General features: G+C 40.3%; 2 protein-coding genes across 2 annotated transcripts in view; one reads left to right on the forward strand and one right to left on the reverse strand.

Moving 5' to 3' along the window:
- The window catches only part of LOC124140734 (homeobox protein prospero-like), a 32,175-nt gene extending 29,081 nt beyond the window's left edge, over window positions 1-3,094 (reverse strand). Inside the window, exon 1 of the mRNA XM_046508449.2 lies at window positions 2,944-3,094. Coding sequence (XP_046364405.1) covers window positions 2,944-3,094 — 151 coding nt within the window. The remainder of the gene's footprint in view (window positions 1-2,943) is intronic.
- LOC124140680 (dihydrolipoyllysine-residue succinyltransferase component of 2-oxoglutarate dehydrogenase complex, mitochondrial-like) lies at window positions 3,055-24,121 on the forward strand. The gene is made up of 13 exons (XM_046508369.2): window positions 3,055-3,201; window positions 8,130-8,160; window positions 9,783-9,831; window positions 14,231-14,295; window positions 14,567-14,641; window positions 16,737-16,792; window positions 17,222-17,330; window positions 17,636-17,868; window positions 18,849-18,946; window positions 19,945-20,143; window positions 20,549-20,632; window positions 21,035-21,202; window positions 23,253-24,121. Exons 1-13 carry the CDS (start codon window positions 3,121-3,123, stop codon window positions 23,385-23,387), a joined length of 1,383 nt encoding a protein of 460 aa, XP_046364325.1. The 5' UTR covers window positions 3,055-3,120; the 3' UTR covers window positions 23,388-24,121.

Genomic DNA, 24,121 nt, shown 5'->3' on the forward strand with positions numbered 1-24,121 from the left:
AAGTGACATTATTCAATATTCACACTATATGAAAACATTCGCAGTTAATCTCGTGCACGTCAAAAAGTGACATCAACATATTTAAATGGACACTATCCTTAACCTATACATACGGTAAATTATACATAAAAATATACTGATTTTTTCGATAGGCTTAGATTATTCATAATTTCATAACTTTAAATTCACTGTCAATTTTTCAACCATGTTTAGAATTACAAATCTGCTCAAATACGGTTAAAATATTCTATTATTAATAGTATACACACATTCGTAATGTTAATAGAATCTTGTCTATGTACATCACCATAAACATAAATATTCCCTCTATGTACAGACGAACGTCGAGAAACTCAGAAAGGCTAACTTTTTCGTGCATACAGCAAGTTCATATTTGATGGAGGTTATAGGCAAAGGCTACATACAGACTACCCAGAAACTGTCTTTATATACATATATATATCCCGTTACACACAATGTAATATAATGTTGTTTGATAAAATCGATGCAGGACAGTGACGTATCTGTGTCATCCATTAGACAATCACTTGATAACGTTATCACCTTCATGTTGCATACACGGGAGTACCAATATATATGTTAAACATTCGCGCAGTTTCTCAGTTTCTCATTACAATATAGATGCTGGTGAAGAAACACTTATAAGACATGTTATGAGTTCATTATTGAGAATATATGCACCGCCCTGTAATACATTTTATATTATAGGCTGGTTTGTGTTAACTAAAAATAAGTGGGAAATTGTTTTGCACCATCGAATAATTGCACACACACACACACACACACACACACATATATAACATATATATATATATGTGTGTGTGTTCTTATTGTATAAAATAAATATTTCCTCTCCGATAAATAATTACTCCGTGTTATATCTTCTTTTATTTAAAACATTGACATATTATTTTTTTTTTTTGCCCTTCCCAAGTTTTTACTGGGCGGCTAACAAACACAACGCTTTCTGGAAATAGTTGCTGTGTGTGACGGTGCATCTCAGTGAGGGACGACGTAGAAGCAGTTTCCTAACACAACTATCAACAATCTGTTCCTAGATTATTAGATAATTTCCAAAAAGTCTTTGTGGAAGTCATCTGGAGTTGGGAGACTCGACTTTCACACACAATAGGTCAGTGTAATTTATATGAATCGGTGTTTGTATCACGTGACTGATTCAATTACCGTTGTTGGATCATGTTGTGGCGGTTTTTGTGACGTAACATACATTTTCGCAGTTTGTATAGGTGCGAGAAAGCTGGATACCAATCAACGATGAATGGCTGATTTTGAAAGACGGCCAGATGAACAGCTGACAATAATTCTTGTGAAATTGGTTACTTTGGCTAATTTCCTATTGGTTATAACGTACACGATACTTAATAAGGGTACTTGTGTTAAACTGGTATAAAGTCGCACACTGATTAATAGTATAGTATGTTAAAATTACAGTTTTCTTAATATCGTAATACATTTCTGTGATCTAATTTTCAGACCTAAAATATACACGTTCTGAACATTTTTCCGTCGGTATCATCGAACATGTGATATCGGAAATATCATTAAGGGTTTGGTCGACACATGTAAATATTAATATATTACAAGATCGATAGATTTGGCTCCGGCGAGGGAGACACCTTAAAGCCGATGTGGCGTGGAATCAGTGAGGACGGGGATGCAGAGCGGGACAACATCCCGATCCCAGCTTCGTTGTTCGATCAGGCCCCGGGGCCCTGTGTATGTACATCTTACATGTTACAACTGCCAAGCATGACAAGAGAACACCGCCCTTGAAATATTCGACAAAATGCACCTTAAATCTTTAAATTACATTATTTTCTTGATAGGTATTCATATTTTTAAATCAATTTAAACCTAAATGAACTCGGTGGGGTTCGAAAATGTAGATTTGACTTTTGGATTATTTGTTATGGGATTTCATTAATTTAGGGCGTAAAGGTGATATCTCATAGGTATTATTGAATGTCCCCGGCGTGTCAGCTTTAGGACAGTGGAGTGCCCGTACAAAGTAATGTTCAACAACTCAACTTCTGGACATAAGAATGCAAATATTGATACGTGATATCTGCAGCTGGAGTTTTACATTAGTTCATATCAATTCAGTGACACTGCAAAGAATTAGGTGAATAAGCTTTTGAAATGGAAAGGCGTTTATATTTGACAGGTTTGTGAAATTCTAAAAACCTATCATATCAAGTACCATTCTTCAGTACTTCCTCGCGTGGTATACTTTTCAAGCGTGGTTTAACAACAATGAATAAAAAAATCTGATAAAACTTTTCCTCCACTAAACACTTAAGACTGAATTTATCCTCGTACTATTCTTAGATGTAAATGAAATGGAAATTACCATACGGAAGGTAGGGCTCATACAAATAATTCGCTCGGCGATAAGACGCAACGGGACACTTGTACTAGAAAGTACAGCATTTCGTTATTGATAACACAATATTTAAATGCACATCATGAAATAATGTACTACTTGAAACACAATACACGCTCACCCGCCTATGGTTTTACGAGACGAGAATCTGTTATTCATCTGTCTTAGTCATCCCAAACAGTTACAAGATTAAAACGTGTTGCAGTGCAAAATGAACAATTGTTGTTGATTGGTAGAGTTATAACAATATGAATATTAAAAAATAATGACATGATGCTTCAACATAAATATATATATCAACAAAACTATGAGTATTGTGGTAAGAATGATATAGAAATATTATAAGCTTACTAAGCCACGGCCGGTGGAAATAATTGTCCATGTGTATGCGGCAGCGACAGCAACAGGACGTCTAAGGTATCACATATTGTCTTGACAGTTTCCACAAACAACGCTAGTCCGTTCCTCAACTCCCTTTCCAGGTGATGTCATAGATGGAAATGTGAAAGGTGTCTTACCTTTAATCCATCGATGCTGCCCGTCTCTTGGACTCTGTACTCCGCTTGTCTCGGGCGCACTTAGTGTAGCTCTCTTCAAGAACAATAAGCAACTTATCTGATTGGGGAACCTCCCAACTCTGACCCGTGACCTCTCGTGCAAACGGCGCATGCGCAGCGGAAGTACGGACGACCGCCATGCTTTCGACAAGACTGCGGTATTTACCGCAGTGTTCTAGGTTTTTAACGTCTTGTAGAGCGACCCAAAGGACGCCTAAGGCAAGTTATGAAATGCTTCCACCCCTATAATTTGGATGTTAGCTTTCGTTTAGATACAGAGTTCTGATCGCAAGATAGAAACCCAAAACAATCCGGTTTCCTGAGAGGGTTTGTCAAAGTCAAAATGACATTCACAGGGAAAATGTACCAATTTGTAAATATATGCCCTTGAAAAACTGTTCACTCGTACAAAAAAGTGTAGCCACGAACAATAAGCAGTATATTTAACGTGATACGTTTGACTTGTAGGATTACACTTCGACCGAATTCACACTGCAATAAATGGAAGTGTTCGAGCGTACACCGACAGAGTAATCCACCCCACTATTTGGAAGAATTAGGAAAACGTACTAAAAATGACCTTTGTGATTTGTAGAAAGCTAAAGCATAGCGTTTGCACATCTTCTTTCAAACAGTTAACCTGTAAAGATATGAGTTGCTATTGATACAATAGATTACCGATTTATCTCATTGTAAGGTCAATGTCACATTTTTTCCTGCGAAATGAGGACAGACCTGACTTGACATAGTATAACTGAGTCATGATAGGATCAGACTAAATAGTGCCACAAAGAGAGAGGTTGTATTAGCGTACTACAGTTTACCAGTGTGCAATATATCAGTATTGGGTATACTGGTGTTATTACTCAGCATACATACACAATTGGTTCTTAGGATCCTTGTTTTCCCCAGGAAAATGCATCATGCATCATCTTTATATCAGTGCACACCCAAATAACTGTACAATGTTTATTTCAAAACATTTTACAACTGTGAAAAAATAGTTTCTGTGTTTATTGAAACTACTCATAAGCAAAGGAAAGTGACTGTTTGGATTGGAAAATGTAGATTACTTTTGACATTATTTTGATATCCTTCACTATAAATATGTAGTACAGGTCTATGGCAGGACTCTAATCCATAGCAGATTTTCATTGTTATATGACGTCATACTTGACAGGACGTCACAGCTTCTTGCATGTGATGACGTCATGAAAGATTAACATTATTGCCGATAGACACAGTAATCAGTTGAAAATGATGGAGCCATACACCATAGAAAATGAAGGTTTTCCCATGGTAGATTTATGTTGTCAGATGAAGAAGCTAGTATTGAAAGACCCTAATGCCGAATCATTTTCAAATGATTTTTTAAAAATCATGACTTTCCTAGGGTTAGGTGCTGAATTCAAACAAGGGAAGTGTGAACATATTCAGGATTTTACTGTCAACTCGGCAATGGAGAGGATGGTGCGGAAGGTCTTAGGAAATTATTTCTAGGATGAAACTGTAGGGAATGTTTTTAAGAAAAGTACTGATATGCAATCCCTGCACCAACAATGCTGTTCCAAAGGGAAAATTATAAAAATAATCTTGAGAAATCGCAACATTGATCATCGAAAGCCTGCCACTATATATGAATCTATGAGGTTTAGCACTATAGAAATTGCCGGTTATTAATATTATGTGATAATCTGCCATAGATCAGAGTATGCTCCAATATCTGTCCCTATGTGGAATCTGCCATAGATCTTAGAATCCACCACAGATAGTCCTACCATAGATCTGAGTCCTACATGTAAGTTTTGTGATTAATGCCACAGATTTGGTGTTGGATACAATGTAAACAATGGAACAAATTGATACAATGTTCCACACATTATGATGTGTATATTATATTGCACAGATAACTTTATTTTTAATAAATCGTATCGTTGAACTGTATATTTTTGAAATACTCAGTTGTCATAACAAAATCTTTATATCCCAGATGCTCTGCGGCAAATGTAATTGATTGATTTATGAGAGATCAAGCACAAGTTGTCTCCCCTCCTCTAACCTCAGTCAATACCACCAGCACTGAATAGCTGTCAGCCACTGCGTATGTTGCCTGATAGACAGGACTTAGTTGAATACTGAATTATTACCTTTCACTTAGTGGCATCAAAGGAGAGACAAATGCAGAAAATTAATTATTGTTCAAAGTTGGACTGTATACAAATATGTATTGGTGTACCCTGATGAGCTATGGTCGGCAGTGAGTAGTTGCAAACTGGGGATGCTATGGATGAGTGACCGCTGATCCTGCAGCTGGCTGAGTCAAAATGGATATGCATCAGTTGCTTCGTTTTTGTTTCTTAATGCCTGACCTACCACATTTTTACCCAAAATATAAAAACTCCAGACCTCAAAACTGAAGATAAAGAAAAGTCTGTTAATCAACAGTTATACTTTCCCCTTTCACAACAGCTGTGACAAAGGTTTACAACTAGCTATGATTGCTGCATACAATTTTGCTTTCCTAGCCTACCATGCGATCAGTTGTTTTATGTGAATTTTCTTTTTTTACCATATTAGTCGAATATTTGGGAATTCACTTAAGGTATTTGATTTACTTGTCACATTTATTTCATTATAATTTCATGTTTTGATTAACCTGTCAGTGGTAGAAACTAACTGATTTAGTCAACTAGTCCTTATAATGAAAACATATAGCATACCCCTTAAAATGGCAAATGTCTACTAGTCTTTATGATACCTGAACTATTTGGCAGTTTGGCAAGGACTAAAGGACTAGTGCCAATTTCTGACTGCCTGTGCATCATCATATCATGCTCAACAAAGACCGCCTCCGTGGTCTAGTGGTAGAGCGTCCGCCCGGAGAGCGGAAGGTCGAGGGTTCGATCCCAGGCCGCGTCATACAAAAAGACGTTAAAAGATTGTACTTGTTACCCTGTCTGGTGCTCGGCATTAAGGGGCTAAAACAAGGACTGGTCGGCTCGGAGTCAGTATACTGTGTCTGAGTGGGGTGTTCATGTTGAACTGCGGCATGGTATCTCAGTGAGCTACCACTATAAATCGGCATCAGTCTGGACTAGTACAAGCAGCCACATACATACATGTGCATGCACGTCGCTATATAAGTGCAATAATCTTGGACGCGATGTTAAACCAATTTCACCTCACCACCTCATGCTCAACAACACATTCTTTCATATTTATCCAAATTGTTTGTTGTTTACTATGTTTAACACAGCTCTAAGCAATATTCCAGCTGTATGTAGGCTGCATATCATGTATTGTAACTTTAAAGAGTTGATGCCAAACACATCTGAGTCAGCTAGTCTGAACATGTCAATAGACATCTTTTCCAGTCGATGTTAGGGTCAGTATTATGTTTAAGATACACATACTAAGACTTTTGCAGTGTTAGAAATAGCCACTTGTCCTGTAGTCTTTGCCAAACTTCCCAATAGTTAGGGTATCATAAGGACAAGTATAAATTTTCCCTTTTCAAGGGTTTTGCTATATGTTATCATTATAAGGACTATTGGACGAAAACTGTTAGTTTCTAATGCTGCTTTTAGTAGCTACCGGTACTTCACCGAAAGAATTTTGACTAGAAGCAAACTTAGGACTCGTGGCAATAGTTGCACACTGTATCAATTTATTCCAATTGATGACACTACGTTTCTGTGTGGATCCAGCAGCATCCCATCAGTTGCCTGTTGTGAGTTTAGTCACCTTCTACCTACAGGGATGTAGTTGCCAAGAGATAGGTCTCACACAGAATGCTCTCCTTGTGTTCATAAAGAGTTTACCTAGCCGAGTAGCGAGCTGCACCGTCAAAGATTTCATTGCTACATGCGAAGGGATTGTTGGGTTTGAGGGATGATGTAGACACACTGGTGGCTTGCTGATTTATGGGGGTGTTTAACTTGAGGGGGTTTGCCGCCAACTTGTACCCGAAGACAACTAGCGCATGGATAAGAGACTTTCCTGCGATTAGTCGTCAAACATTGCTTGGTCAAGTGAGTGCACAGTTTACTTAGTACCAGGCTCTGCAATTCGCGGAGGGCGGGAAAGTTGGTGACCTTCTGTTTGGACAGCGTTGTCTGTCGGGTATCCTAACTGCCTGTGTGCAGGGGAGGGGAATGCAGAGATTGCTGGCTTTAAGCTCCACAACACATAACTCCCACTTGCACTTGATAATGGTGGATTTAGGCCGTGGCAGTTGGAATTAATCCCGCTAGGCATCTCATTTGCATAAGTTGTTAGAATTCTTAGGTCAGACTTTGACAATATTTGTAAACCTGGCAACTCTTATTAGCTAGAAGCCCATGCTTTGTTTCCGTGATGTTTGTGCTTGAATATAGGTTCTCGTTAGTGTCCGCCCTCTAGATGGCCCACAACCAAACAGAACAAGATTAAAAGTCTGATTGAGTCGTCTCCTCACACATCGGTGTGCTGGTCACTCCGTCACTGTCTCACACAAACGTCATTGTTGGCAGTATTGTAGCCAATCCCTACATAAGTCACTACATCTTTACACCTGTTCAAGTACACTTGTTCCTCAAGTTCATACCTGGGTGTAATGTGATATTCATCAGTGTATATTTTTATTATCTACCAGGTAGATGTTTTTAACATTGAAATTGTGCATATCTATAATGTTGCTTTAGTATTAGGTGACAGTGTGATAGTTTATCAAGATAAAAATCAAGATGCAGTGTCATGTACTTGCCCTCTTGTTTCTGAAACAAGGGAAGTTTGAGTGTTTGTGCACTCTTGTATGAGAGACCCGAGATTCAATTTGACTGCATGCATGTTCAGCTTGTGTGAGAGAGTGAGTGAAGAGCTGACGTCACATTGGCTGTTTATGTCCTATAGCCACCAGGTTATGTACTGACTCAGATTAAATACATTATATACTACTAAAAAAAAGTTAAGGACTACCCTATTCTTTCATATTACACATTCATCTGTCATGCCATGACAGATTAACTATGGTAATATGGAAGTATCAGGTGATCCTTAACTTCTTTTGAGTAGTATATGCTGTTGAATACTTTTATTCAAAATGCTGATGTTTTTCAAATGGTGGTAGCAGCCAGGTAAATATGATGCATTGTGTTTGTGTATTACAGATCCTGGTGGCTTTGCCTCAAGAGCTCCGTGGTAAATATATCATCCAAAATTCATTCAAATCCAAAGACCTTCCTCCTGTGACTGTTTGCTTTCAACAGTAGTGACGTATAGGCATACCCCTAGCACAAATACTAGAATCCCGACCACCCACTCATTTCCCCTTGGGTCCTTGGTTTTCATCACATCTGAAGTTAGTTGTCAGGAAAAAAGCATCAAAACTTGAATCAAACATTTTAGAGAAAATGTTTGTCTTTTTTCTCCTGTCCGCTCACCTATGTTATTAAAAAACAAATTTATAGTTTGGTTAGGTACCCACAACTTTGATATGATGACTTTGAGATTAAAATGGCTGTGGTAGAAATATTAATATGAACAAAATAATTCTCTAACTAACAGACTGTTGTTCATTGTCTGAAACGAGCAATATGTTGCCAGTGACATTGAGTTGAGACAGTATCTTAACAAAACACTGTGATCATTAAACAGTTGGACACATATTGATGTTTCTGTCCTATACAATCAGGTCTTACAGTTTGGCTGAAATGTTGTTTTTTTAGAAAGATGAAAAATAATTCTGAGCAATACGTTTAGGCCACATCAAGTTCATTATTTGTTCCCGTCAGTCAATATCCTCTAATAAGATAATTTGAGTTTATTAATATACATATTACCTTGTTCAGTATGAGTTACAAACTTCATTCGTATTTTATTGATACTTGATGTAAAAGTACACGATACACATGGGACACAGTATCGATACCTATATGTCAGTGACATGTTACAACCCTGTAATTTTAGGCCCAGCAAAATCCTTAAGTTTCACGTTTATAACCATACCAGAGAATGACTTTTTATGACAAGTGTAGACTGTTTATCATTACAGAACAAGATTTGTATATTTATTCATTAAGTTGTTATTGAGAAAACAGTAACAATGGTAACTCTACTCTTTAAAATAAATTCTTTTGTAAAGCTGTATTCTTGAATCTATTATCTGAATTCCTGTTCCTTGTTCATTTACCAGCTTTGGCAGGCAATTTAAGGGAAATAAAATCACTATTTAGCTTTTGGTTACCCGTTTAAGGCCATAACATTAGTTATGACTATTTGACATGAATTGGGAAAATTTGTAATTGTAATTTCGAAATGTTTACGGACATTTGCGATCAGCAGGCCTAGATACATCTCTGTCTTGGGCGATCTTAGTGCTACTATTGTGAGAGAGCGAGAGGTAGAGCAGTCATAGTTCTATGCAAGAATTACTTTGTGGAATGAACGAAGGGGATCCCGGGTTAGAATTGGTCCCCAGCATCCTATGCTAATCACAGGAGTGACGGTGATGACATGACAACGTACCTGGACAGTGTACCTGGATCATTGCTCATCACGTCAATCACTGGATTATGTGGTGCTGGCTCAGGCTCGAATATTTACAGACAGGTCGGGATATACACACATGCAAACGCGCACACACACATACGCGCATGCACGCACACGCACACGCACACACACACACACACACACACACACACACACACACACTTACACTTGAAGCCAATCACTGTTGAGTAAGAGCAGACATAGAACATTGTTTTTATTATGTGAAAGCAGTGACATTGCCTCCTTGTTTCTTGTCTCGGTTGTGTTTTCAGCCACATCCTGCAGAGCTCTATGTACGCTATGGGCAGCTGTTGACTCGCAGTAAGTTGTCCATAATCAATTTAATTGCATCAATGTGTGTTATAAATCTTATAACTCATTGTGTTAGTAGAGACTGACATGTGCAGCAGTGCACCCTGGGTATATGGTGTAATGGATACGTTTTGAACAGCCGAGTGAATGTATTTCTAGACCCTTGGTAATATAGCGAAGCTCGATGATTTTGCTTCCTCCAATACAACATGTGTTGTGATCTTGTGTATCATGCTTCCTAGTGTGTGTTGAAGTTGACACAGCATATTGACAAGAGAACGCCTGGAACATACTTCCTCAAGCACCCTGGCCCATGCCTTCTACATGATGCTGAGATGAAGCTAACCCATCCCGTTCTGTATTTCTTGTCACCAATTAGAGATAGCGACCTGAAAAATTCACTATCTTTAGTAGTGATAAGTACATCCAACAAAATCCTGATAAGTAAACTATGTTTATAACGAGCACGCTTAAAAAAAATGATGGATATTACCAAATGTTTTTTCCCCTTTCATTTGCTGTATATATGCTGTAAATCTGCTTATGATGAACTACGGTTATAACAAACTAAATTAAGTGGTCCCTTTGAGTTTGTTATAACCGTAGTTTACTGTAAGCAACCTTTGAGTTTGTTATAACCATAGTTTACTGTAAGCAACCTTTAAGTTTGTTATAACCGTAGTTTACTGTAAGCAACCTTTAAGTTTGTTATAACCGTAGTTTACTGTAAGCAACCTTTAAGTTTGTTATAACCGTAGTTTACTGTAAGCAACCTTTAAGTTTGTTATAACCGTAGTTTACTGTAAGCAACCTTTAAGTTTGTTATAACCGTAGTTTACTGTAAGCAATAGCTCTCAAAATCATCCTACCCTTCCCTTTGGCAAGGTTAGCTATGCTAATCAAACATGTCTGGATATAACCTCAAGCCTCAAATGAGGTGTTTGTTGGTCACATGTTTACTCACAGGTTCAGTTCCCCACACAGGTACATTGTGTGAACCTCATTTTTTCTGAAACTGAGCTTCCTCACCAGTCTCTTTGAAAAAGCTTATCTCCTCTGAAACTACATGGCGTGTGGATCTGAAACATTTTGTGAATTGTCCCAGCTAAGGTGTCTCTAAAACTTGCGGACAGACTTCTGAACATGGGCATCATTAGTTCTTCATATTTGTTTAGCGCCGCACTCAGCAATATTTCAGCGCCGCACTCAGCAATATTTCAGCTTTATGACAGCGGTATGTTTGTTGTTTAACACCCGGTCGGCAATATTCCAGCTGTATGACGGCGGTATGTCTGTTGTTTAATGCTGCACTCAGCAATATTCCAGCTGTATGACGGCGGTATGTTTGTTGTTTAACGCTGCACTCAGCAATATTCCAGCTGTATGACGGCGGTATGTCTGTTGTTTAATGCTGCACTCAGCAATATTCCAGCTGTATGACGGCGGTATGTCTGTTGTTTAATGCCGCACTCAGCAATATTCCAGCTATATGATGGCGGCATGTTTGTTGTTTAACGCCGCACTCAGCAATATTCCAGCTATATGACGGCGGTATGTTTGTTGTTTAACACCGCACTCAGCAATATTCCAGCTATATGACGGCGGTATGTTTGTTGTTTAACACCGCACTCAGCAATGTTCCAGCTATATGACGGCGGTATGTTTGTTGTTTAACACCGCACTCAGCAATATTCCAGCTATATGACGGCGGTATGTTTGTTGTTTAACACCGCACTCAGCAATATTCCAGCTATATGACGGCGGTATGTTTGTTGTTTAACACCGCACTCAGCAATATTCCAGCTATATGACGGCGGTATGTTTGTTGTTTAACACCGCACTCAGCAATGTTCCAGCTATATGACGGCGGTATGTTTGTTGTTTAACGCCACACTCAGCAATATTCCAGCTATATGACGGCGGTATCTTCATGGTTCACGTGAGCTTCTGGGCTTTAAAATAGTCTGACTGTTGCCCTCGTCCAAAGCCGTGTCCAGTACAATTCTGCTTGAACTAGTAAGCTCAGCTAATAACAGTCCACCTAATAACACTTAATTCTGCTGAAAGTGATTCAGAGTCATATTTGGACTTGTAGTCCCAAATTTTTTTTATCAAGCTTCAATGTCAGCAGATTTCTATGACCTGGTCTCTCAATTTTTCTGTTTTTTGAGCCAGGTGGCTTTGCCCAGACAGCCATTATTACATAAAATTTTCAAGGTTTTAATAGTACCTGTCGATACATGAAATCTTACAATCTTACATGTGTTTATAATAGTTGGAATATGTTGTTCAAAATCAAACCAAAACGTGTTACGCAGGTTTCAAGTTTGTTTTGTTTTTTGTTTTTATCCCCCGCCCAACAAAGTTGGCATGGGGTTATAGAAACGGGCTCCGTCCGTCCGTCCGTCCGTCCGTCCGTCCATCCGTCCATCCTTCCTTCCGTACTCCGTCACGTTTTGTTTCCGGAGCATAACTCATAAACCGTTCAATATTTTTTCATCAAACTTTGCAGGTCTGTCAGTTACATGCTGAACTGGTGCCTTTTGATATTTAGAAATTTTAGAAATATTTATTTTTTACGTTTCCATGGCAACAAGATGGACTTAGGTTCCAAACTCATCTTTTTTTTACAATTTCCATGACAAGTTCCACCTCGGTTAAAAAAGGTTAGGGTTTGTTTAAATTTAATTATGTCATAAATTCTGCAACAGGGGCGGGGGATATAGCTTCGTTAGTGGCAAACTCTTGTTTGTTTTTTTTGGGGGGTGGGGGGGGGAAATGAAACTTTTTATAATCTGAATTGTGACATTTGTCATGCTGTGTGACGTCCCTTTTCTTAGACTTGTCCCAAGATACTGGGCATGAATAGGAGGAATGCTCCAACTCTCAACCACTAGTTGGGTGAGTGAGTTAAAATTTAATGTCGCATCAATATTATTTCAGCCATGTAGTGACGATCAACCACTGGTTGGCCTGGTTTGGACTCATGTTACAGAATACCAGCATATGGCTTCATAAAATTGCTGTCTATTGAGTAAAACATGGTCCAAAATGTAGCCTGAATGTCAAAGGGTCCTTGTTATAACCCTAATATTAGCAACAGAAAGTGGAGGGTATCCCTTGATTTAAAACTACTATAGCAGCAACTCTGAATGCTCACTCACTCACTCACTCCAACACTCACTCACTCCAACTTGCTCACTCCAACACTCACTCCAACACTCACTCACTCACTCCAACACTCACTCACTCACTCGTGCGAGAAATCCTGAACACAGGATCTGAAACATCAATAAGTATTCTATTTATTCACATTACCTGATTTACTTCTGTGATGTGAACCCTGCACCTAGACATGGCAGCTAATATTACATATTACGCTAACTGATCAAAGGCTGCATTCTTAAGAAGCTACAGCATGATAATAAGGAAGATTAGGGACGGATGATGTGACTTTGTCCCTGTTGCCGTATCAGTTGTGTTAATTACAGATGGCCAACTAGTTGGTATATATAGGCATGACTTGTTGAGTGATAAAGACGTGGGTTGTTGATGTTTTCAACCATCAGCCATGTGTGGCTGCCTGTCCATCAAAAGACATTTATATCTAGGACAGGTGAAGATGGGGGTGAGTCTTCCTCGTTGACAACTGAGGACTGTTATCACTTGTGATAACGTGATGATATGTTGGCTGCACATTATCAATGCATGCATTGATAACGTGTCATTCCTTGAAATTGCACCATATGTCAACAGGCATGTAGCACAATAGAACCAATTATTGATTTGTTTGGATAAACTTGATTTTGTCACAGGTTAGCATTGAAACACCTGCTTAGTATCTGTGCAAATTATGAATATCGATTTATTTGTTATCTGTCGTTAATGGCTAAGCTATTTCTTGGTATTGATAATAGTATTTATTGGAGAAAGATCAATGTATGATTAGTTTGTGAAGCTGGGTTGGAAGAGTTTAATGTTTGAGAAAAGAATTAGCATCCCTAAAAAAACAACCAGGTAGTTGGGCGAGTAAAAAATAGTCTTATGTTTTTTTACTTTTCATTTGACTTCTTGGAGTTGTTCTACTTGTTGAGGAATTTTTATTTCATGAAGCGTGGGTGGTTGTGTGGGTGTTAAAGCGATCCAACAGTAAACCGCCCTAATCAGGTTTCAGTCACATGTTTTGTTGAAATAGTGATGGGTTTTTTGCCACCAAACATTCAAGCGCTTTCAACAAGGGTCATTATATTGATGACCATTTTGATTATCTATTACTTATGATCTGAGATTACAGCTGTGGAATATCGAGCTGTCATATGTTCAATTTTGTTTTTATGAAATCGTTAGTGATATGTTAATAATCAATATGCCCTTGACTTTATTGTGGTCTTTCACTGTTGTGTTTCAGTCGCTCGCTGACATCACCAGGTGGATTGGTGCCAGTAAGAACCTTCAAGACCACGTCTATCAGATGTGAGTAGCAGCATACACTGCTGCAGGTCCTGGCAGGATAGCAAGTGGGCTTCTGTCATTGTAATAGCATCATTGCTGGCAGAGTGCTTCATGTCATTGTAATAGCATCATTGCTGGCAGAGTGCTTCATGTCATTGTAATAGCATCATTGCTGGCAGAGTGCTTCATGTCATTGTATTTCCAATTCAAATTTGAAATCTTATGTGAGAGTGATAGGCCTATGGCGATGTACATGTGTCTATTTATTGACTGTTGACTTGATGTATTACAGATGAGGAAGTGAGAGTAGTGAACACTCCGCAGTTTGCGGAGTCTGTAACTGAGGGAGATGTGCGGTGGGAAAAAGGTGGGTCATATTATCTCAGCCATATCATTTCTCTCTTTCTCATGCACAGGCTATATCTTCATATACCCACATTCATATCTTCTCATGCACAGGCTATATATCTTCATATACCAACATTCATATCTTCTCATGCACAGGCTATATATCTTCATATACTCACATTCATATCTTCTCATGCACAGGCTATATATCTTCATGTTCCCACATTTAAATCTTCTCATGCACAGGCTATATATCTTCATATACCCACATTTAAATCTTCTCATGCACAGGCTATATATCTTCATATACCCACATTTAAATCTTCTTATGCACAGGCTATATTTCTTCTCATGCACAGGCTATATTTCTTCTCATGCACAGGCTATTTAGCCTCATATTCCCACTTTTATATCTTCTCATGCACAGGCTATGTGTCCTCATGTTTCCACATTTAAATCTTCTCATGCACAGGCTATATATCTTCATATACCCACATTCATATCTTCTCATGCACAGGCTATATATCTTCATATACCAACATTCATATCTTCTCATGCACAGGCTATATATCTTCATATACTCACATTCATATCTTCTCATGCACAGGCTATATATCTTCATGTTCCCACATTTAAATCTTCTCATGCACAGGCTATATATCTTCATATACCCACATTTAAATCTTCTCATGCACAGGCTATATATCTTCATATACCCACATTTAAATCTTCTTATGCACAGGCTATATTTCTTCTCATGCACAGGCTATATTTCTTCTCATGCACAGGCTATTTAGCCTCATATTCCCACTTTTATATCTTCTCATGCACAGGCTATGTGTCCTCATGTTTCCACATTTAAATCTTCTCATGCACAGGCTATATATCTTCATATACCCACATTTAAATCTTCTCATGCACAGGCTATATATCTTCATATACCCACATTTAAATCTTCTCATGCACAGGCTATATTTCTTCTCATGCACAGGCTATTTAGCCTCATATTCCCACTTTTATATCTTCTTATGCACAGGCTATGTGTCCTCATGTTTCCACATTTAAATCTTCTCATACACAGTCTATATTTCTTCTTATGCTCAGGCTATTTAGCCTCATATTCCCACTTTTATATCTTCTCATTCACAGGCTATGTGTCCTCATGTTCTCACATTTAAATCTTCTCATGCACAGGCTATTTAGCCTCATATTCCCACATTCATATCTTCTCATAGTCGGGGTTTGTTTCCTCATATTCCCAGATTCACACCTTTTCATGCTCAGGCTATTTAGCCTCATATTCCCACTTTTATATCTTCTCATGCACAGGCTATGTATTATTTTTCATATTCACACATTCATAAGCACTTTACGCACATTAGTCAATTTGGGTCAATAGTTTCTGAAGCTTTATCATGTCACGATCTGAGTAGTTCTGACTATGAAGAAATGTTGGCCTCTTCTCGTCCTGTTAGGACTCAAGGTATGAAACAAAGCGGATGAATCTTTCCTAAACCACTTTGATGTGTCCAATCTAGTGTATTACACAGTCTGTTGCCTTAGTCAGCAATAACTGGATTAATACTCAATTGTTATAGTATAACAGTCTACAAAACAGTCTGTGCTTGTCGCAAGAGGCGACTAACGGGATCGGGTGGTCGGGCTCACTGATTTGGTTGATGCATGTCATCATATCCCAATTGCGTGGATCGATGCTCATGATGTCAATCACTGGATTGTCTCGCCCAGACTCGATTATTTACAGACCGTTGTCATATAGCTGGAATATTGCTGAGTGCGGCGTTAAACGACAAACAAACAAACAAAGGTAAGATGTGCCGAGGGCAAGTTAACATCCAAAGAGGGTAGGCCTCCTCATAGCATTTGAGAGCCGTGTGTTGAGAGCCTGTTCTCAATGCTAAAGTTTGGCTACAAATATGAACTGAGAACAGAAAATGTAAACATGGTAAACAGGTTTGTCATGTTCAAGCTGGACTAGCTACAAACTCTGATGATTAGTGAAAAAGGCTGACACTAGTCCTCTGGTCTAGTCTTGAAAATACAAATTTCTAAGGCTGGTTTTGTTACATTAAGACCAATGACTTGTATTTCAGCTGTTGGCGATTTCGTAGGTGAGGATGATGTTGTGGCTGCGATCGAGACCGACAAGGTATGTATTGATGGCCAGGGATATATCTAGACCATCTCCAAGACAGATAGTTGGTGCCAAATCTTCAGCAAATGTCGGTACTAATTCCCAAAATGGAATGAAGAAATATACAGTATTTGAAGAAGCAAACCTCAAACACCCCATGACCCCCTTTGATTTCAAACACTGTTATTTACAAAGTTTTGAAATCCAAAGATTAAACTAATATTTGAGAAAGCCTTAAGGACCCTCCTATATTTGTTATACATGCTATATGTCACTCATTCTCTCAATGATAGAAATTGGCACCAGTCCTATAGTCCCTGCCAAACTGCCTAATAGTTAAGGCATCATTGGGACAAAAGAAATTTGCCATTTTTAAGGATTTTGCGATGTTATTACGAGGATTAGGCAACTGAAATATTAGTTTCTATCACCTTCTCTGTCCAGACGTCCATCCCTGTGCCCGCCCCTGTTGCTGGCATCATCGAGGAGTTGCTTGTGGAGGACGGCGGAACGGTCGCAGCGGGACAAGAACTCTTCAAGATCAAAATCACGGGTAAGATACCACTGTCAGTATTATCTGAATGATCCCCATATTGAAAGTAGAATAGGTCTTCAGCAACCCATGCTTGCCGTAAAAGGTGACTATGCTTGTCGTAAGAGGCTACTAACGGGATCGGGTGGTCAGGCTCGCTGACCTGGTTGATACATGGTCTACATTCACTACAGTATTTGCTTTCTTCAGTGTTTGCGATTCTTTTCCACCAACAGTGTAATTCTACCAGATCTGAAGATACTAAACAAGATTGGCTGGGTCATGAGATTAATTTTGAAGTCTGATGTAAATCTTTTCATTTGTAGGCGATGCCCCTCCCCCAAAAGCAGCCAAGGCTGAAGCTCCTGCACCAGCTGCAGCCCCTCCTCCCCCTCCCCCTCCACCCCCACCATCAGCAGGCCCCATACCCAGCACTCCACCCCCAGTTCCCCCGGTGCCCAAGGCCCCTCTGACCTCCACCCCAACCTCCTCTATCAAGGTGACCCCGTCAGCCGCCCCATCCCTGGACATGGGCTCTGGGGCGAGAGGAGAACAGAGGGTAAGTCCACATCTACGTCATTCTGTGGTTGAAATAGGTCCCCAGCAGCCCTTTATGTTCGTTGTAAGGGCTGACTGGAACATGGAATAGATGTCAGGCTCTGTGGCGGTGGGGTAGCCTTGTTCTTAAAAAGTTAGCTCATAATGCTGAAGATATGGGTATAATGTGTGAAGCTCGTTTCTGGTGTCCCCTGCCATGATATAGCTGGAATATTACAAAAAGTGGTGTAAAACAATACTCACTCTGTGACATAGCTGGTGGTATGTCTTCACACCCTGACGACGTGGGACACTGATTTTTCTGGTTTGTTTGGTCCAGACTTGAAAGGCCCATGTCTGGTGTCCCCTGCTTACACCAAATCCATGCTAGTCTGAGACTACTACATTGTGCTGAGGACAAGTAAAAATCCAATGATGGTCGTCCTGATTGACTTTTGACGAGTAGCAGTTGATGGCTATAGTTCTGGACCAGTTCTCAACACTTCAGTTTTGCTACAAATTGGAACTGAATCAACCAAACAGCCAATGTATATATATAAGAAAGTGTTATCCCAAATATGATGTTTCTTACATTTGACCATTTTCTATATGGCCTTGTGTGATCATAGCTTTCAGCCATGGGAGCTATGCCAATTTACACTGTTAGATGGGTACACTAAGTTTGTGATCTAGACTTCCAGTTGTCAGACTTTCATTTTGTGGAAACCTCAGTGGTTGAGTTGGTTAGATTGCTGACTTTGTGTGCTGGCGATTACATACGACACTGTGGCAGTGTGGGTTCGAATCCTGGATGGGACTCAACCCACAAAAGTACTAGAATCTGTAGAAAGAATGTGACATTATATAACATTTGTTACAATGTATACATAGCAAACAAGTTTGTCTTTTTTAAGTAGAACTAACTACAAACTCTGACTAGTGAAATATGTTTACACTAGTCGAACTAGTCTTGTGTTTCTGAGGCTGTGTTGACCATTTCAGGTGAAGATGAACAGGATGAGGCTTCGGATCGCCCAGAGGCTGAAGGACGCTCAGAACACCTGTGCCATGCTTACCACCTTTAATGAGATTGACATGAGGTAGTATAGCCCCGGGCCCTGTTCCACAAAGCCATCTTAGTTGTATGATGATCATCACTTCCATACTTTAACATAGACTTACGAACGTCGTAGCATGAAGATCGTTCTGTGGAATGGGGCCCAGGAAGACTTCTCTCTTGTCATGCATACTCCACTACACAGCATGTGGTCTCTACATCATTCCTTGTGACTATCCTTATGTTTACCTGGACTGAATTCTAGTGTGTCCTAGATAACCTAAATGGTATTTGATGTGCATGTTAGCCTATGGGATGTCCTTTGTATTTTGGGGGCAGTCGGGTAGCCTGGTTAATGCATTTGCTCTTTACCCCGAAGACCCGGGTTCGATTTCAGACATGGGTACAATGTGTGAAGCCCATTTCTGGAGTCCCCCGCTGTAATATTGCTGGAAAAATTGCTAAAAGCGGTGTAAAACCATACTCACTCTCACTCTTTGTATTTTGAAATTTGAGGACATGATAGTAGACCATTGAAGGGTCTGTGATGACATGGATAGTAGCGCATTGAAGGGTCTGTGATGACATGGATAGTAGACCATTGAAGGGTCTGTGATGACATGGATAGTAGACCATTGAAGGGTCTGTGATGACATGGATAGTAGACCATTGAGAAGTCTGTGATGACATGGATAGTAGACCATTGAAGGGTCTGTGATGACATGGATAGTAGACCATTGAAGGGTCTGTGATGACATGGATAGTAGACCATTGAAGGGTCTTGATTTAAATGGATAGTAGCCCATTGAAGGGTTTTTTGATGACATGGATAGTAGCTGATGGGATTGTATTTAAGGATGTTCTTAGAAGCCCATTGTAAGAGTTGTAAGTTTAAAGCTCATCGAAAATTATAACAAATTATTTTTGTTCACCACAAATGTAAATATTTTAAAGGAACTGACCCATCCTTATTCCCTGATTACTGACTTCCTCCATGTGAGACCTGTTACAGAGCACCTGCTGTGGACTTTGTTTTTACAGCAATGTGATGGGCATGAGAGCCCAGTTCAAGGAGGCCTTCCTCAAGAAGTTCGGGATCAAGCTGGGATTCATGTCGGCTTTCGTTAAGGCATCAGCGTTTGCCCTTCAAGATCAACCTGTGGTTAATGCTGTTATAGACGATATGGAAATTGTGTATAGAGACTATGTAGACATCAGTGTGGCTGTGTCTACACCCAAGGTACAACACGGAACACAGAAGTGTGGGGATCAGGGAGTGGTGTCAGGAATTTGGTTGGTGGGGGTGGGGGTGGTTAGGGGGAAAACAGGGGGGTTGGGGTCAGGGCGGGGTGGGGGTGGTTAGGGAGAAAACGGGGAGAAATGGATGGTTGAGTTCCTGGTGACGAGTGGTGAGTATTGGTTTGGCAGGGTGAAAGGGTGTAAATTGATTTGTTTGTTTTAGAGATAAGGGAATTTATGAAGAAAATATCAAAAGCAAAATCGGCAAGATAAATAAAAAAATGTATGCAAAATTATGTCCAATACTGGTTTACATAAGTCAAATTGTCAATAAATACTGTTACTGTGTTCAGTGTATATTGCAAAGTTAGCTACATTAATTAATCTATTTCTGTGATGATTTCAGGGTCTAGTTGTTCCAGTTATTAGGAATGTGGAGAGAATGAACTATGCAGACATTGAGAAGACAATCAATGACCTTGGAGAGAGGGTAGGTCATGTCAGTCAGGTCATGGAGACTAGCGATTACTAAGCTGATACACTTAGATATAGATTCACATGGTAATTGTTTAATGGAGAAGTGATGTGCCCTCCGATAATAAATGCTTTATAGAGAAATACCATGTCTTCAGATAATTATGTTTTTTAAAGAAATGACTTGTGCAGGGAGTTAGGATCATCTAATCAAAAGTAATTGTTTTGTAGATGAGTTGGTTGAAAGACTCGTTGCTTGTATTATACAGAAATGAGAATGTTGTAATGTTCACCGACATCCTAGACCTTGGTGTTATTCCGCGATAGCAAACACTGCAGTTGGGGCTGTCATAGATTGAAATACTCAAAATAACTTCAAGCTTTTATGTCTGATATTAAATCAGGTGTTTTGTTTCAGGCAAGAGCGGGTAGTCTGGCTGTAGAGGATATGGACGGTGGTACCTTCACCATCAGCAACGGCGGGGTTTTCGGCTCCATGTTCGGCACCCCCATCATCAACCCTCCCCAGTCTGCCATCCTCGGCATGCATGGAGTCTTTCAGCGGCCGGTCGCCTTGGAAGGGAAGGTAATAGGATCTCCATTGTAGACGCCATCGTAACTTGGGCTGTTGCTATCATCTTTTACCATCAGCCTTCGAAATTGGCACTAGACAACTAGCACACGACTACTAGAATGTGCTGAGGACAAGTAAAAATCCAATGATGTAGTCCTTATTGACAGTGGCATTTGAAGGCGATAATTCTGAACCACTTCACAAAACTTCAATTTTGCTACATATTGGAACTGACAGAAAATGTTAACATGGTAAACATTCGTGTGAAATGTCAAAACAAATTTCTAAGGCTGTGTATACTACTTGCTTGCTTGATATACCAACCCACTTACACCAAGGCAGTTGATTGCAATGCACTGTCACATTATTTTGCAGTGAACTGTGTGGCTGGGGATGTATCTGCTCTCCTCCTGTTAAGAGTCCACTAATGTCTCCCTACTGTAGGGATAGGTCAGGGGCCCTATGTGACCTTAATGTAGGGATAGGTCAGGGGCCCTATGTGACCTTACTGTAGGGATAGGTCGGGGGCCCTATGTGACCCTAATAATGTAGGGATAGGTCGGGGGCCCTATGTGACCCTAATAATGTAGGGATAGATTCGGGGCCCTATGTGACCCTAATAATGTAGGGATAGATTCGGGGCCCTATGTGACCCTAATAATGTAGGGATAGGTCAGGGGCCCTATGTGACCTTACTGTAGGGATAGGTTGGGGGCCCTATGTGACCCTAATAATGTAGGGAGAAGTCAGGGGCCCTATGTGACCCTAATAATGTAGAGATAGATTCGGGGCCCTAAGTGACCCTAATAATGTAGGGATAGGTTGGGGGCCCTATGTGACCCTAATAATGTAGGGATAGGTCAGGGGCCCTATGTGACCCTTATAATATAGGGATAGGTCGGGGGCCCTATGTGACCCTAATAATGTAGGTATAGGTCGGGGGCCCTATGTGACCCTAATAATGTAGGGATAGATTCGGGGCCCTATGTGACCCTAATAATGTAGGGATAGGTCGGGGGCCCTATGTGACCCTAATAATTTAGGGATAGTTCTGGGGCCCTATGTGACCCTAATAATGTAGGGATAGGTCGGGGGCCCTATGTGACCCTAATAATGTAGGGAAAGATTCGGGGCCCTATGTGACCCTAATAATGTATGGATAGGTCAGGTGCCCTAAGTGACCCTTATAATGTATGGATAGGTCGGGGGCCCTATGTGACCGTAATGTAGGGATAGGTCAGGGGCCCTATGTTACCCTACTGTAGGGATAGGTCAGGGGCCCTATGTGACCCTAATAATGTAGGGATAGTTCAGGGGCCCTATGTGACCCTAATAATGTAGGTATAGGTCAGGGGCCCTATGTGACCCTAATAATGTAGGTATAGGTTGGGGGCCCTATGTGACCCTAATAATGTAGGGATAGGTCGGGGGCCCTATGTGACCCTGATAATGTAGGGATAGGTCCGGGGCCCTATTCGACCCTAATAATGTTGGGATAGGTCAGGGGCCCTATGTGACCCTACCATAGGGATAGGTCGGGGGCCCTATGTGACCGTAATGTAGGGATAGGTCGGGGGCCCTATGTGACCGTAATGTAGGGATAGGTCCGGGGCCCTATGTGACCCTAATAATGTAGGGATAGGTCTGGGGCCCTATGTGACCCTAGTAATGTAGGGATAGGTCGGGGGCCCTATGTGACCGTAATGTAGGGATAGGTCCGGGGCCCTATGTGACCCTAATAATGTAGGGATAGGTCGGGGGCCCTATGTGACCCTGATAATGTAGGGATAGGTCTATTCGACCCTAATAATGTTAGTATAGGTCAGGGGCCCTATGTGACCCTACCGTAGGGATAGGTCGGGGGCCCTATGTGACCGTAATGTAGGGATAGGTCGGGGGCCCTATGTGACCGTAATGTAGGGATAGGTCCGGGGCCCTATGTGACCCTAATAATGTAGGGATAGGTCAGGGCCCTATGTGACCCTATTGAAGGGATAGTTCGGGGAGCCCTACCTGTTTGTGCCCACTTGTGTCACCCTAATGCTGAATGTTGTTGTTTCAGGTGGAGATCCGCCCCATGATGTACGTCGCCCTCACCTATGATCATAGACTTGTAGATGGGAGAGAGGCTGTCCTCTTTCTGAGAAAAATAAAATCCGCAGTTGAGGACCCCAGAGTTCTACTATTGGACTTGTAATATACAAGCAAATGTGTTGTAGAAATTTATTGTGCCTAATTCTTATGGAGGAGACTATATTCCGGAGAATGCATTGTGTTCTGAGAATCTCTGAGGAGCATCTACAGCTGTCGCAACATCGCTGGTCTCGCACCATCGGCCTCGCAGCACTGACACAAGCCACAAGTCTGTGTATAAATGTGTGTTTGATGGTTTTAATATTCTGTTTCACATTTCAACAAATACATTTAATTTTGAGGAAATATTTATTTGAATAAATTATCTACTTATTTGATATGTTTGATTGGCTATGTGACAAATATTGATTTGCTCTTTAAGTTTTTTATGGCTTTATGCTATTGATAATTAAGTATTATATATCAGAATATTAAGGCTTACTTTCCGATACATAAAACGTGGTGGATTATATTATTTCCACTGATATTTCCATTCAAGTGCTCATTAATCATCAATAGTTATTCAGACAGAAATTCAATTGATTATTTAAGATATGGAAAATTCAATGTCCGTTTGAGATTTCCTGGACTATGCGATGATGTTTGAGTGGGGCTATGTCGAATGCTCTGTGTGATGAGTGAGTCAGAGTGACCTTTACTCCTGGGTCATGGTGACCTCCTTCCAGGTCACAGTATTGGTGGCAGGTAGAAGTCGTACTGTTTCATGTGTTGGCTCATCCATGTGATTGATGTCAACATCAGGTATATTTTCTAGCAGTAAAGTATTTTAGTTGTTTA

The sequence above is a fragment of the Haliotis rufescens genome, unplaced genomic scaffold, assembly GCF_023055435.1.
Source record: "Haliotis rufescens isolate VD_foot unplaced genomic scaffold, xgHalRufe1.0.p SCAF_51, whole genome shotgun sequence".
Taxonomy (NCBI): domain Eukaryota; kingdom Metazoa; phylum Mollusca; class Gastropoda; order Lepetellida; family Haliotidae; genus Haliotis; species Haliotis rufescens.

Excerpts from the sequence above, each read along its gene's own strand:
- LOC124140680 (XM_046508369.2), top strand. The coding sequence starts at position 3,121 with ATGCTTTCGACAAGACTGCGGTATTTACCGCAGTGTTCTAGGTTTTTA. Across the intron at positions 17,869-18,848 it reads GGGCGAGAGGAGAACAGAGG|GTGAAGATGAACAGGATGAG; the intron begins GTAAGTCCACAT and ends TGACCATTTCAG. Across the intron at positions 18,947-19,944 it reads TTTAATGAGATTGACATGAG|CAATGTGATGGGCATGAGAG; the intron begins GTAGTATAGCCC and ends TTGTTTTTACAG.